This window comes from Hypomesus transpacificus, unplaced genomic scaffold, assembly GCF_021917145.1.
Source record: "Hypomesus transpacificus isolate Combined female unplaced genomic scaffold, fHypTra1 scaffold_62, whole genome shotgun sequence".
NCBI lineage: Eukaryota > Metazoa > Chordata > Actinopteri > Osmeriformes > Osmeridae > Hypomesus > Hypomesus transpacificus.
The window spans coordinates 953,107-968,283 of record NW_025814035.1 but is presented as its reverse complement, the minus strand read 5'-3'; the positions used below and the strand labels follow the sequence as shown (position 1 = coordinate 968,283).

Sequence of the window (15,177 nt, the reverse complement as noted above, 5' to 3'; positions counted from 1 at the left end):
GTTACCATAAGGATAGTAAAACAAGGCCACATAGACATGCATAATTATGCATACAATTTTAATATGAGATGAATGCTTAAGAGTAGAAGACAAAAAGTCCCCCTTTCACTGTAACTGGTGGAGGTATTCCTTTTTTTAAGGATTTTTTTTTTATTCATCGCACAACTTGTTACACACACACACACTAGTGCAGGTTTTTGCTCTGTGTCTCTCTAACTTCCCCCTTCCACTTTTCCATCTTGTACTATTTTCTCTCTCCGTCTCACTCTCAGCCACTGTGTCTCTACTGAAGTATGTAACTGTTGGGATGATGCTCAAGGAGAAAGAATGACAGAGGAAAACTAAGATTGTCAATCAAAAAAAGGGTTCATCAAATGCTTATTAGGTAGCCAGCCGAGAATCATTGGTCCATCAATGCCTAGCACTTGGTGGTCGAATGAATGAAGTGGGTTGGTTACAAAGTGACTTCTAACATTGGATGCATACAAATAGTTTCATCGAATATTTCCTTCTAGGGTACAGCATAGATATAAATTGTATATATATTTAATGACATTACAAGTCAAACATGTTACAAAGTGAAGGCTTCAAACCTTTCCTACTCTACCATGATTAGTGTAAATCAGAGAGAGTAAGAGCAAGGAGTGGTGAGCAAGGAGTAGGAGAAGCCGGAGCTGAGGAGAACCCTTCAGGAGACCCAAGAATCTAAAGAATGCTTCACAGTTCCCCCAACTATTATCTGTAGAACAATCAGACCACACCTTGACCCTAACCTATCAACATATGACTAGCAATGCAACAATAAGTCACACAATGAGGTGTGAGACTGTAAAATAATTTTAGATTGTATGTCAAATGAATGTGTTTTAATTGTGGTTGAATTGTAAGCTCCTTTGTTCATTGATAGGGAACATCCTGTGTGACTAACTTACAGCTTGCAGAAAAGGAGATGGGTCAAGAGGTGGTGAAGGATTGAGAGGGAATGTTTGTTTGTCCTGAGGTACTGACCACCCTGTGGGGCAGTTGACCCTTGGGGATAGGAGTTTTCTATGGCATTCTATCTAAGACTTTTGATCTAATGGGGATTAGTTTGACCAGAGAGGTACATTTGGAGACATGACGTCTGGGATACTTATGTTTACTGTATGCACCTTCCCACCAAAGTAAATTCCTTGTTTGTGACCACTTACTTGGCGATAAAACACTATTCTGATTCTGATTAAAGGTGCTGTAAATAAAATTCCATGATTTTCTTCTCAGTACATTATATACGTGTGAAATGAGTTGCTGAAAGCATGTGCAAAGCATGAAAACTTTGTCGCACTGAAATGTGGAGTAAGACCGTTGAACAGTTTCTCAACCGTTTCAGATGAGGTTTTTTATAGGCGGGGCAAAACCCAACCTATCTACGTCACAGCCACCTATCTACATCAGATCACAGACGGTTTATAAAACCTGCAGTCTGTTACTCAGCTGGTACGATGCAAAGACAAAGTAATTAACACATAAAACATTCAGAGACTGCCGGAAGGTCTGTTCTGATATCTGCAATTGATACATTCGAGGGAGCGGAGCTTCTGCTCCTTCAGACGCCCCCCCAGTATCAAGCAGAGAAGACTGCTGATTTTCTCAAGATTTCAAAGCCTAATTTAACATACTGGTCAGTGTTTATTTTCATTCAAATTTGGATGGGTAGTTAACAACACATTCTTCTGTGGTGTGATGAACTTCAAACTCATTTTCAGTTCTGCTTTACAGCCACTTTAAGAGTTCTTCTAAGAGTCTGGACATAGTGCATTCCACGTCTATATTCGTTCTGTAAGGGCCCTCACTCTATGACCTCTTGACCTCAGGAAGCCTCATGTATACAGAAACTAGCATATGAGAGGTGGGGGGCAGGGTGACACCCGGTCTATTGCTCTATGTATGCCTTTTATCTCTTCCTCGACCCCCGATCTTTTCCACTAACCTTTTTTTACTCTCCCCTTCCTCCCTCTATCTCTCTCTTTCCACCTCACACAGGCCTTTTTCTCTGGACCATTTTGATGACTATCAGAAGCACTTCACTGTGATGAACTACACAGAAGGGGTGCAACTCAAGCAGGTACAACATACAAGCAAAGCAAACAAGTCAACCAGAAGGACAGTTTGAAAATACATTATTTAGATAGCGTATTTATACACACAGACATGAGGGAATAAATCCAGTTTAAATTCATGTGAAATTGCCATACATGATGCCCCTCTTTTCATGATTCCTTTTTGCCAAGGTACACTACGATGAATTCATCCCCATGTTTGAGAAACAGTATCCACAGTACCCATGGAAGGATGTGGAGGTAAATATGCATATTTAACTCTAAACACTATTGAGGTCAATTTGACTCCCTGGTTTGTTGAGTCTGTAGTTCTGAAGACTACCAAGTAACACGGGTGACCAAGCGACTGAGACTCTGTTGTGTTTAATATCAGCTTGCAGCAATAATGTGAGTGTGCCAGAGCATTTGAGGTCACATGGAAATGGAGAACAGATGAACAAATGCAAGGGTTTGCTACAATAATAACATGTAGGGTGACACTTAGGACAACATCCTGGAATGTTGTGTGTGGAGAGGACTCTTATCTTTTAGATAAACATGCCCTCTAGTTAAATGTCAAAGTAACTAGTAACCTGGCAGGTCACTATGGGTAAAGGCTGTCTCTAATAACATTATAAACAGTTTGTGATTGGATATTTCAGCGTAAATTTGGTTTAGCTGTCTGCTAAGCTAAGCAAATAAAATCATTGATATGTTATTTTATTAAGTAGAAACACATTTTTGGTAATCATGCAAATATCAATCAATAGTCTGCTAGTCAGATTTTCTATGTATGTGAATTGCATGAATGCATGTGTCGTTGTGAGGTCAAGAGGTCGCTCCGTGGGTCCCTAGAAGTACACATATAGATTTAGGAATGTGCTTTGTGCCACTCTTGGAGAAGAGGAGAAGCAGCTGATGGTCTCCAAACTCAGTTGTAATTGAATTATCTGGGTACCGTTTCCCCTGGGCATTAAGTCGTGGAATGTGTACTGTTTAAGGGCATGTTTTGGTGGTTACTATATTTTTACTGTCCAGCTCATGTACATACTGGCCATCTGAGAGAAATGTTTTTCACTCATGCCAACCACTCTGCCTGGCGTGGTGACGTGATTCGAGCAGCTCAACCTAATAAACGAAGTAAACTCTTTTCATTGTGGTGCTTTCCTTGGCCTATCTTCTGACAGAAAATAATCTAACATTTGGTAAAGAGAAAACTCTGAGTGGAATATCTTTCAAAATCAAGGCAGCTTGATGGTTTATTCAGCAAAGCAGCCATTGATACAGGAATTCAAAAAAAGCCAGAGACCTTTAAGACCCAGCACATATTTATAGTCAACATGAGGAAATTTCCCATACAACTATTTCCCAATATTACCCCACAATCTTTCCACAGTTCGATCCCCTTTCCACGAATTGGGACATGCACAAGCTCCTTATCTCTCCAATGTCAGCCTGATCTGCTCTCGCTGTTCCCTTTTCACCTTTGTTTGAGGACATGGTTATTCCCAAAGTGATAAAAAAGGAGAACGAGCTCCTTTCCCTGGCTCTTGTTCTTACTTTTCTCCTTGTAACCTCTGGCAATACCCCTCTTTTCCTCCTAAATTAAGACATGGGATTGTGTTGTTTCCTTACTTGTGGCACCATTCTCTGATTTTGTTTACAGGCAAAAACAAATTGTCAGACAATAAATCCCTTGCCTCGGCCCTCTCCCATATTTATAGGCATCCCTCCATATTAACTTATAGTACATAAATTCAGCCACAACATCTCTCAGACATGAAGGTCAGAGGACAGAATTTGTCAATTGTAAATTTGGAATTTGTTTCGGATAATAGAAAGTAAGTTTAAAGTAATAATAAGTGTAATGTGAAGTTAATTAATTACAGAACACACTGCACTTCTTGGTATTAGTTAATCTGTGGAAGTCTGTGTGCAGTCTCACCCTTCTGGCCACGGCTCTAGCTCTCCAACTTTTCACAATTGGACACATTAGTGATAGCGTGGTTGCAAAATACATTTTCTTTTGCTTGTTTTCACAGGTCCACATTTAGTATGCTTGGGTTGACTGGAAGCAGATTTGGGTTTTTTTAGGCCTTTGACCATATCCCGTTCCTTTGGTACTATGGTTTCTATCTCTTTCTTGCTCTCATATCTGTCCCATCCCTCATTCCCTCCCCCGTTCCCTCCCTTCCTTCCTCCCAGGAAGAGGTGTTCAAGGCCTTCGGCGAGCTGTTCCAGGTGGCATCATCGCGGCCAGCTCCGTATGGCATCTGCCCCTACCCGTCCTCCAGGGCCATCTACGCTGTGGACCTGATGCTCAAGTGGGACATCGCGGAGTCAGGTGAGCATGCCACTGCGATTCTCACAACAAAAAACAAAGAGTATTTGTGTCCAAACGGCTGTTATCCGACTATGCTGACAATGTTCAATGTTATCCTCTAATATGCATAAATTTTTTTATGAGAGACTTGTCTCTTTCTCCGGTCAAGAGTTCATACAGTGAGGCCCCATTCAGTCCATGTATAGAAATGTGACGGCTGTCTAGACTCGAGGGAGATATTAAGAAGGAAATATGCATAAACAGACTTGTATGAGTTACGGTGTTGTCACATACTTGCTGACCATTTGCTGTGCCTTGTAAGGACACGTTTTGTGGAAACTATAATTGTACTGACCTATTCATTGTATTTAAGGAAATTTGTGATCTCTGTGCTTCACTCATCTAACCATTCTCTCCTGACTGGTTACGTGATACGATGAATTTCTGTCAGAAGGCAGGCCAGAAGGATGCATGACAATAAAAAGGGTTCACTTTGTTTATTAGACAAGCTCGGATCATATACCCTCTTGACCTCACCAAGACACAAGCCTCTTGTATACGGAAATTCTGCATGTCATTACGTGATCCGATATCATTCTAATAAACCGACTGACATCATCCTCCCTACCCCCGTCTCAACAAATAAACAAATACACGTCAGTGGTTCTCCTTCAATAACAGCAGATAAGAGGGTGGCTTCTTCGTTCCACAACTGACACTCCACAATAAATCACAGAGAATCACATTTGAAGTCTGCGGATCTACGTTGAAATGCTCCTTATCTCTTTGTTTGGACATTATGTGGCATACTCTCCTTTCACACCAAATAGGATTTCAGCAAAGAGCAAAGAAGCACAAAAGTCTAGCTCATTGCACTAACCCAGAAGCCCAGGACATTTGCTCATTCTACAAACTGGCCAAACATCTGTTTAAAAACATGAAAAAATAGTTTATCTCCCTCTCTCATGCCATTAAAATGTAAGCTCCACAGTTTACAACATGCCACAAAGCGTGATAACAGAATATAAACAAAAGCTAAACAGAATAATCAAATAATATAACAAACATAATTTACCATTGCATCTCACTAACCTTAAACAGATCAAAAAAAGTAATACAGGACTGGTACACACAGGAAGGGCTCTCTGTCCTGTTATGGCATTCTTGTAAATAAAGGTCTGAGGTCAGAAGAACTTGTCTCTGTCTTTTATTCTTGCACAAGAAGGAGAAATGTAAGACAGAGCAGTGTGGTCTCTGGGTGAGATTGACTCAAAGTTATGTGCCTATATATGCACATTATGTGTTAGATAATTCTATATTATTAAGTGATGCACAGATTCAATTAAGTCAAGGAAGTAAACAACACAGTTCTCAATAGTCATTGGTCGATCCACAATCATGCAACTGTCCCATTTATTTTCTTTCATTGGCTAACTCACTTGCATAGATCTTGCGTGTGTGTGTGTGCATGCCTTGCAATGGAAAGTTACAAAGTTCCCAACCCCACTAGGTGACAAGCCAATGGTCACCAGACCTCACGCCTCCATCAAGGCCTGTCACACAGTATCTCCTTTAAACAAACAAACCCCCCAACATCTTCTAGGCTTCAGCAACACAAATTCAGTATCAAATGCTCACCCTCTCCCCAAGGTAGCAAGATAAGGATTTCCTGTTTACGTAAGCCTATAGTTCATTTGGGGGTGGCCTCTGCACACAAGGAATGCTAGACACAGTATCATTTTATACAGAATAAAAGGTTACACTCTTCATTTTTCTGACAGTGCCCAATGCACTACTATTCATCCCCAGTTTCTAGACAGGAACAGAAGCCTTGAATTAACATTTTCAAAAGGAGGAACTTGTGGCACAAGTCTAAGGTCAGACGGGCAAGTGGCCTGACAGTAAATGGAAACTTCTAAAACTGGTTGTTCCCATCCTTGATTGTGATAAAATTAAAAAACATTTATTTCAAAAAACATCTTTGTTATATTCTATGGTTGGATTTGGGGGCCCCTGTCTCTACAGCTGCTGATTAACCTTTGTCACGACATCATATCTGTTGGTTGACCTTTCACATGTCTCCACTTTGGGCTGGGCGGTATAACGGTATATACCGTGCAACGGTAGAAATGTGTCTACCGAGAGAGATTTGGCTATACCGTTTCAACCGCAGTATACTTTTATACTATATTTTTTTATTACACGTGTCAATTACATTTCTTGTTGTTGTATTGTATAGCCTCATCAGCCATCATATAAATCGCATTCTTGCAATATTTAGAATTGTAGTTTAACTTTTATTTGATTTGCTATTTTCGTTTGACCTGAAGCACATTTGAGTTGGTCTGACGGAATTTTCGATGTGGAGTGTATTTTGTCATAAGCGGACCACATTCATGCCGATGCTAATTAATTATATATTTGATGACCCATTCTGCAGATAACCAATTCGATTTGTTGTTCAAGTTTTATGTCTCGTGCTGTAAAATAATTGTTGTAAAATTACACTGGTGGCGTTGCTAGCATTCTTGATCTAGACTGAAGGACTTTCATTGTTGTGTATATTCCAATATGTAATGATAGTATTCAATGACACAAATCTGTGTTCTAGAAAGAGTGGTCTGGAGTCGCAGAGGTCCAATAATATCAGCTTTAATGTAGCTGTTGGAAATCAACAAGTACAGAGCTCTGGGGTTGTCTACGTTTTCCTACCCGCAACAGAGTTTGGGCTGGTTCATGAAGTCCAACTAACTATCTGTCCCTACCCCAGCATATATTATACAGTGCAGTAAGATTAAAAGAGGGTTGAGATGTCTCATGCATCAGGGAGTTGTTCTTGCTGGCGCGTCCCACCTGCTCGGTTGCCGTCTCAGCCCGGTTTCAAGGTTGCTTCTGGAATGAAGAGATTAAGACACAAAATACAGCTTTTGTCTCATGTGAGGCAGTTGTTTTTGTTTGTAATAAATAATGGAGTGTGATGATGAAGTACGATATGGTTATTTTGTACCATTTTCTTAATTTAATTTACAGAACAATTACTATACCGTGATATATACCGTAACCGTGATATAAAATTACTCATACCGTGATAGGGGTGGGCGATATGGCCAGAATCTCCTATCTCCACTTAAAAGAAAAACATCTATCATAGGACAAGTATGAAACAAATGAGGATATCAGAAATGATGGTTAATGTTGTGGTCTCGAGTAACCTGTATTTAAACATAACAGGCTATGCTTAGGTTACCTTAGTACACAGCTCAAGCAGAGGCCATGTCAGGACACAAAGTCGTTACTAGCAGCTCCTGGAATAACACCAGGCTGGGTCAGATGGCCACTTGAACAAAGAACTAGCTAAAGCATTTTCCTGTGCAAGATATGCCCAGAACATTCCCTTATTTGGCCCCCCCTTCTGTGTCCTCGTGAACGTTATATTTAACGAAATGTTCTCGGAGTTGTGTACAGGACAGGATGCCAGGTCATGCTGACACAGACGGTCCACTGTAGAAACTGGCCGTCGGGGCCTAGCAACGAGAAAATCTAACAAAACACACTTCCATCTGATTGTCCAAGTGTAGCCAAAAATATATCTGTATGACGTATTACACTCTGTATAAAAATGACTGTAGAATCATGTTCCCCTCAGACTCATCTTGGCTAAGATAGTATAACGAATGTTTGTTCCAGCCTATGCAATAAACGAGCCTTTTGTGAATCCTAAACTCCGACTGAGCCTATCCTTGATTTTGTGGCAACCTTTTGAAGCCCACCACATTAACAATACATTTCATCACCTGCTCAGTGCAAAGAGAGAGAGAACTCGACAGAGATCTTCCCATCCCATGACCTAGTAGCATACTGAACATAATGTGACTTACTTTTTGGTAAGAACATCTATTGCCGGTTTGTGACAGGTGCCGATAAGTGTTAATGTACATGTAGGACCACATTAATGTTGCCTGTGTGAGACCATTGTAGGCATGCCTGCGGAACTCCTGAATGCCACAGCAATGTACTTTCCATAAACTTCCACAATCCAGAAGCCCTTTCATGAAGAAGGGCATGATGACCCATACATCACTTGTTGAGAGACCATGACTAATCCCTGAATCCCCCCCCCCCCTCCCCAGGTGAACGTGTGATGAAGCCTCAGATCCTAGAGGTCAACTTCAGTCCAGACTGTGGCCGGGCCTGCCTGTACCACCCAGACTTCTACAACCACATGTACCAGACCCTCTTCCTGGACGAGGCCAGCAAGTGCCCCGTCACCCAGATCATATGACCTGAGACCTCTGACCACTTCCTGTCAGCAGTTGCGGAACTTGACATGAGGAGAAATTGTCTGTTGGTTGTCCTTGCAGTGCTGTCTTTGAGTTGTCAAATAAACACTATCACAAAACAAGGTGTACAATTTCATTAAGAAACAACATGATGTGGTTTCAAGAAAGAATTAAGACGAGATGTTAATTCACGTGTGCTCTGAGGGCCGTTTATGAACTGTCTAGCACTTTGGGTTCAATGAACATTAGAACAACTAAATATAACAACTAAAAGATCCGTGGTCATCCAGTGTGATTTTTTTTTTTTTAAATGTGTTAAAAAATGTGTTAAAAATGTAGAATATCCAAGCTGCAGGAGGATGTTTTTAGATGTTGTATAATGTTTTCCTAGGCTTCTTTGGTTGATTGAATTAAATTGTGTCATGATATTTAAATGGATGTTATTTAAAGATGGGGACAGCACATACCCTGTGGTTGGTGTGGACACACCGACTGCTCGTCTAATTTTATGAATTTTGTCAGCAAAAAAGGAGGCAAATTAATTACATGCCAAGGTGGATTGGAGTGTTGCAGTTACTGACACCGGAGGGTCTGTAAGTCTGTCAATGGTAAGAAATAAGGCACGTGTATTGTTATTGTTTTTGGTTATTATGTCAGAGAAGAAGGAGTGCCTTGCATTTCTAAGTTCCGAATTATAATCGGGAAGTCTCTCTTTATAGATATCACAGTGAACCTGGAGATTAGTTTTTCACCATTGGCGCTCAGCTTTCCAACACTCTATTCTCTATTCTGACCAGCGTGGCATTTCTCATGGGGATCTTTTCTTACCTGAGACAACCTTCACTTTAGTGGGTGCGATGGTATCAATAACAAGTTTTACTTTGGAATTGAAGCCATCCACAAGCTCATTGACTGAGATGCAAGAAAGGGCTGGTGTGGAGGAGAACTTGTGAATAAATAGTTCACTGGTGTTTTCAGTGATGTAACGATTTGTCACAACCTCGGTTTGGACATTTGTGTGCAGGGAGATTGCACTCTCAAAGAAAACACAGAAATGATCAGAGTGCGACATCAGTCACAGCAACCTTGGAAATGTTGCAGAGTCAGATCATAGTTATCAAGGACACCACATAGTTCTATAGACCCTCTGTCCTGGGGATTATCAACATGGACATTAAAATCGAATTGAGAACACAATTAAATAAATACAGAGTATAGATAGCAGTTCACTAAACTCATCAAAAGAAAGTTGCACAGTATTTAGGTCTGTAAATGTTGAGGAATTCAGCGCCACATATTCAAAGGAAGTAAAAGGACCAAAAGACATTGCTTGCATTGAAGAGAATCATTAAATAAATTGCAACTCCACCGCCTTTCTTATGCACTCTTGTTTCAGTTCATGAAACTGAAGTTGGGAGGTGTTTATTCAATAAGAGCAGCTGCACTATTATCTTGGTCTAACCAAGTTTCAGTAAAAAACAGAAAATCAAGTTTTTGCCTAACAATACAATCGTTGATTAAAAAGGTTTTTCCTGACAGAGACCTGACATTTAATAAAGCTATTTTTTTATGTGTTTAAAGCTCTGTGTCCGATTAGTTTGGACAGGCTGGCGAGGAATGCATGTAAAATTTGATAAATGTGCAGATTTACTCATGTTTCTTCGCTGCCTATTATTTCCTTTTCTATAAATCAGGACAGGAATTGTGTAGGCTAGCTTCATACAGGGCCAAAACTGTTCCTGGTGAGAATCAGTGGTGTCATTAGCCTTGTAGTCTGGACCCAAAAGAAATCAATTCATGATAGGATGGTTGTGGAGCCGTCGTGGAGGCGGGAGGGGGGGCAACTGGCTGAGGACTTAGAGCCAGTGGCAGAGGTTGAGCTGGAGTGAAAATAGTAGTGCGGCGGGGAGTGAATTTGGTTCTAGCTGTGACCAGCTCTTTCATGTTGTCAGTGAACTCATGGTGGAGGGGATGAGGGGGAAAATAGAGGGGAGGGGGACCTGGATGGAGTATGGTGGGTGAAAGTATGTGCAGGGGAGAGAAGTAAAAACTCCTCCCCTCCGAGGGGGTGATCAATCCTTGATGATGAGGTTGGCTCTTGGTTTTCCTTAGGTGGGGGCATCCTTCCCATGAGGTCTCTATGGCTATGCCATGTTGTTATCTTTTGTTTAGACTCCTCTTGTCCCTGGCAGTGGGAACAGACGGGTGACGCAGGAAGAAAAATGGGTTAGAGGTAAACAGTTTTACCCCTGACTTGTTCAGGCAAACGCCATTTGCCTTAAAAAGATGTCTGCGCTACCAGAAATTGTCAAAGTTGTTGATAAAATGTACTGAATGGTCAGTACATGCAATTGACAGCCATCTGTTGAAACAGCCTGCTGAATATTTATATTAATATCTCCGCTTCCGACTGGTGGAAGAGGGCCACTAATAAACACCTCGGCATTGACAGAGCTGACTGTGTTGAACAAGTCAATAAAGTCTCACTTCAGAAGATCAGACTGTTGTTTCACAGTATCACAACTTCCCGTATGCACGACAATGTTTTTCACCGTGGGATGGTCAGCCACGATGTCCAAGATCTTTTCTCTCATGTTAGAGACCATATCCGTTGGAAAGCAGTATTTTGGTATTCTTGCTGCACATCATTCTGACATCTTTTACAGCATAGTCACCAACAATCATAGTCTCAGGCCCAGTCAGTAGCTTTTCCTGCTGCCTTCTATGTTTACATTGACTCAGTTCTTACCCCTGCTTGGAGAAGACAGCTGCTTATCCAGGTCATCAGATTTAGGCTCCTGCGACAATGGAGTAAATCAGTTTTAGGGTTGGTTAGGGAGGTGTTTTGCTGGTTTTACTTTTCCCAGCTGTTCTCGGCTGTGTCCAGCTGCGTGCAAGGGTTGAGAAATAGTTCTGCCTATGTGGTATAAAGGTTTGTTTAAGTTTGTGATTTACTCTGCCATCACTTGTGGAATGTGTTTCCTGGGTCGGGAGGACAGGTTGGTAGATCTATGCAAGGGGAGAGTTAGCCAGCAGATGTCACCTCAGACCTTAGTGGAAACAGTGACCATTGTGCAGACATGAATAGACAAAGAAGAAAAACGTACGTAAGTTGGTCACTTGAGATATGGATCAATCCATTGTTGGGGCACTCCTTTAAAAATCGAAGCTAGATAGTTTAGGCATCAGAACTTGTGATACACTGTTTGGGTGTGCGCTACTTCTGATCCCATCTGATTCATGGCCAGATGGTTTTGTGTTATTGTCTTATGTTTGTGTTGAAGATGGTTGTTTCTGTGTTCAATTGTTTGTTCGATAATACATGTATTTGAAAGATATCTTACCAATTTTTATTTCTTCAGAGATACCACCACAATGTTTGAAAAGAATACTGCTGTGTATGACATCTTCGCGCTGAGGAAGAGAAACCACTGCACCCAAATGTGGTTAAGCAGAAGCGGAACACCCAAGGAATGTTCCTGTTTGTCTTAATTTCATGCCTTACCTGCCTTTACATGCCTTAAATATGCTGTTTGTTTGATCTTTGCATTGCATGTATGAGGAGCAGGTGTCAAAAACTGTTGCAAACGAAGCATGGAACTTTCCACAAGCTTTAGACTGACTAGTTGACATTCAAAGGTGACAGACTTCCGCCTCCCCATGGGGAGACGAAAGGTCTCGTCTCCATCGTGTTAGCTTGTTCAGAACATGCATAAAACGACTACCGTATCCTGTGAAGCTTTTAGACAACTGTAGCCATTAGTACTTTGCCACACTGGTAACTGGACCTCACATCATATTAATACATGAACACAAAAACGAAAAGATAAGCTGACGAAAAAAACTAAAGTATTTTCCATCACCAAGGCCACATCCTCTTGTCCTTGGAAACAACTAAAATTATTATAATGCTTTAAAAATTACAAAAGATGTATGAGTTGTATACTACTGTTCATTTTATTGAAATCCATACAGAAAGAAAATGAGAATGCAAGCATAATTTACACTTTACCTGGTTTACCATTTCTATAGCAAAGGCTATGGAAACTGACTAAACCAGTAAAGTTTCAGATGACAGTGTTGTGGTCTTGGAAAACCTGTATTTTAGACATATACACTATGCTGGGGTTAGTTTAGGACACAGCTCATGCAGAGGCCAAATCAGAACACAAGTCTCTGTAAGCAGCCTCTGGTATAACACCAGACTGGGCCAGATGGCCACTTGAACAAGCTGAATAATTTTCCTGTGCAACACATTTCCAGAACATTTCCTTCTTTGGGCCCCCTTCTGTGTCCTCATTGACATTATCTTTAATGCAATGTTCTGTCCCAACTAGAGTTCTCAGAGTTTTGTACGATACAGAAGGCCAGGTCACGCTGACATACAAAATGTCCGCCTCGAAGAACTGACCTTTGGGACCTAGCAACGAGCAAAACAAACACTCTTCCCATCTGGTTATTGTTACCCAAGACTGATTGTCAACAGACAGTCGAAAATTATTTGCATGACGTGTTACACTCTGTATAAAATGACTGTGGGAATCATGTTCTCTTCAGACTGCTCTCGGCTGAGATGGTCTAGTGAATGCATTCTGAACCTATGCAATAAAGAAGCCTATGGCTGTGTCTACTACCGCGCACTTTATGAAGTACACTGCAATACAGTGCCCTGCAAAACAGTGCACTTACATATTCAGTGCACTCCGTCACTGAGAAGTGCTGTCTCAAATGGAACACTTACCTTAAACACTTGGTGGAAGTGACGGACGCAAATCTGCTCGTGACACCCGCAAAACCTGCCAAATTGAACGCGCTTCCCCACTCAAGTGGAAAAAGCTGCCGAAAGCGCTCCTCCTTTTCCGCTACGTAGCCAAGATGGCGCCCGTTTAGGGCGAGTAGTGTCCATCGTTGTACACTGTTTTTTTGGACCGTTTGCAGTGCGCCATCCGGGTACTTTCAGTGCACTGAATTCTGCAGGTTTTGTGAGTGAAGCGCCCTAAGCATTGAAAGTCATTGCTCGAAGTGCACAAGTGCGCGGTAGTAGACACAGCTTTTGTATCCAATCTCTGACTGACAGCCTTTTTCCTTGAAGTTTTGGCACTTTTGAAGCCCACTACAACAGTTTAAAACTGGAGAAATTAAGAACAGAGTAGCTTAAACATATCCATCTTAAAGACGACGATTAATTCTTAAAAGCCAGCGCTTTTATAGTTTGACACAATTCACAGCGCATCGCCAGGAATTGTTTTAGACAATGACAATTTCTCCCTCATATTTGAACCCTCATAAACCCTACATCACAAACCAGCGGTGAAATGTCGGAATATTGACGATTGACGCAAAGTTAATCATCAAGTGGAGTAGCCTAGGCCTACATGGATTTTTTATGGCCCACAGCACGTACCTTAATTTATAAAGACTTTGGTAAAAAAAAGCCTAAATATAGCTTCGGCTATGTCATTACAAACCATCTATCATAGAGCCAACCTGGCTCTGTTCTGGCGCTGGTCCTGGGCGAGTTTGAAACAGCTGAAAATAGCAGCGAGGCATTGCTACTAGAAGATCAATCCAGAACCCGGGGCAACTAATAGGCTACTCACCCTTTAATAGAAGAAGTGTATGTCCACACAAATTCAAATAACATTCTTGATCTGCTCGAGTAGGCTACAAGGATTATTATCGAGCAGGAATACACCAAGGATGTCTGTGGAGCAGCTGACTAGGAGTGCCTTTGCTTCTAGGCCTGGCTACTACACTGGCCTGTCTCCTTCTGAAAAGCTAATACGACCCAGTCAGAATTGGTCAGTCGGAATTGTCATTGATCAGTCGGAATTGTCATTGCCAACAACCCATGGAACTTGGCTCCAACCCTAACTGGTTGGACGGAATCAAGCAGTCATCCTAAATTTAACGCAATCAAATCGTTTTTTCTCACACCCATCTGGAGGAGATTACCCAAACAAACACCATCTGTTTCTCTCATTGTTTTAATGGCGATGAATTGTGAAAATGCATATACATTTGTTGTGAACTGCTCATCCAAACAACTCTCTACACTGCACGTCTTTGGGTTATGAGCAATACACCAGACACATTTCAACTTCATACATCGCCTTGTTCTCAAAATCATTGAGCCACAGACACACAAACAGACAAACTGGATGGTTGTGGACTGGTTGTGGACCACCTCCACTCAGCCTCATCACCCTGTGCGACTCCCCAGTCAACACAGTGGAGTCCTTCCGCTTCCTGGGCACCATCCTCATTTATCCAAGTGGGATCTTAACATCAGCTCCCTCACCTCGAGAAAGCATAACAGAGGATGTACTTCCTGCGGCAGCTGAAAGAAATTAAACCTGCCAAAAATAATGATGGTGCACTTCTACACAGCCATCATTGAGTCCATCCTCCATCTCCATCTGGTACACTGCTGCCACTACCAAGGACAAGAGCAGACTGTATCATCCACACTGCGGCTGCAATCTGCTTTCCCTCG

The 15,177-nt window shown here is 41.6% G+C and overlaps 1 protein-coding gene and 1 long non-coding RNA gene across 3 annotated transcripts in view; one reads left to right on the top strand and one right to left on the bottom strand.

Annotated features, from left to right (window-relative positions):
- Positions 1–9,224, top strand: part of ttll12 (tubulin tyrosine ligase-like family, member 12) — a 46,490-nt gene extending 37,266 nt beyond the window's left edge. Inside the window, exons 11-14 of one of the 2 annotated variants that reach the window (XM_047017704.1) lie at positions 2,023–2,104; positions 2,271–2,339; positions 4,288–4,422; positions 8,532–9,224. In XM_047017704.1, the coding sequence (XP_046873660.1) occupies positions 2,023–2,104; positions 2,271–2,339; positions 4,288–4,395 (259 nt within the window). In that variant the 3' untranslated portion in view covers positions 4,396–4,422; positions 8,532–9,224. Of the gene's footprint in view, positions 1–2,022; positions 2,105–2,270; positions 2,340–4,283; positions 4,423–8,531 lie in introns of both variants that reach the window. The other variant, XM_047017703.1, reaches the window with a different exon arrangement.
- A 759-nt stretch (positions 9,225–9,983) lies between these two features.
- LOC124466060 lies at positions 9,984–12,111 on the bottom strand. Its single transcript, XR_006955866.1, has 3 exons — positions 12,026–12,111; positions 11,431–11,479; positions 9,984–10,866 (listed from the first exon to the last, which is right to left on the bottom strand). It is a non-coding gene; the product is annotated as an uncharacterized LOC124466060 (long non-coding RNA).
- Positions 12,112–15,177: the final 3,066 nt, after the last annotated feature.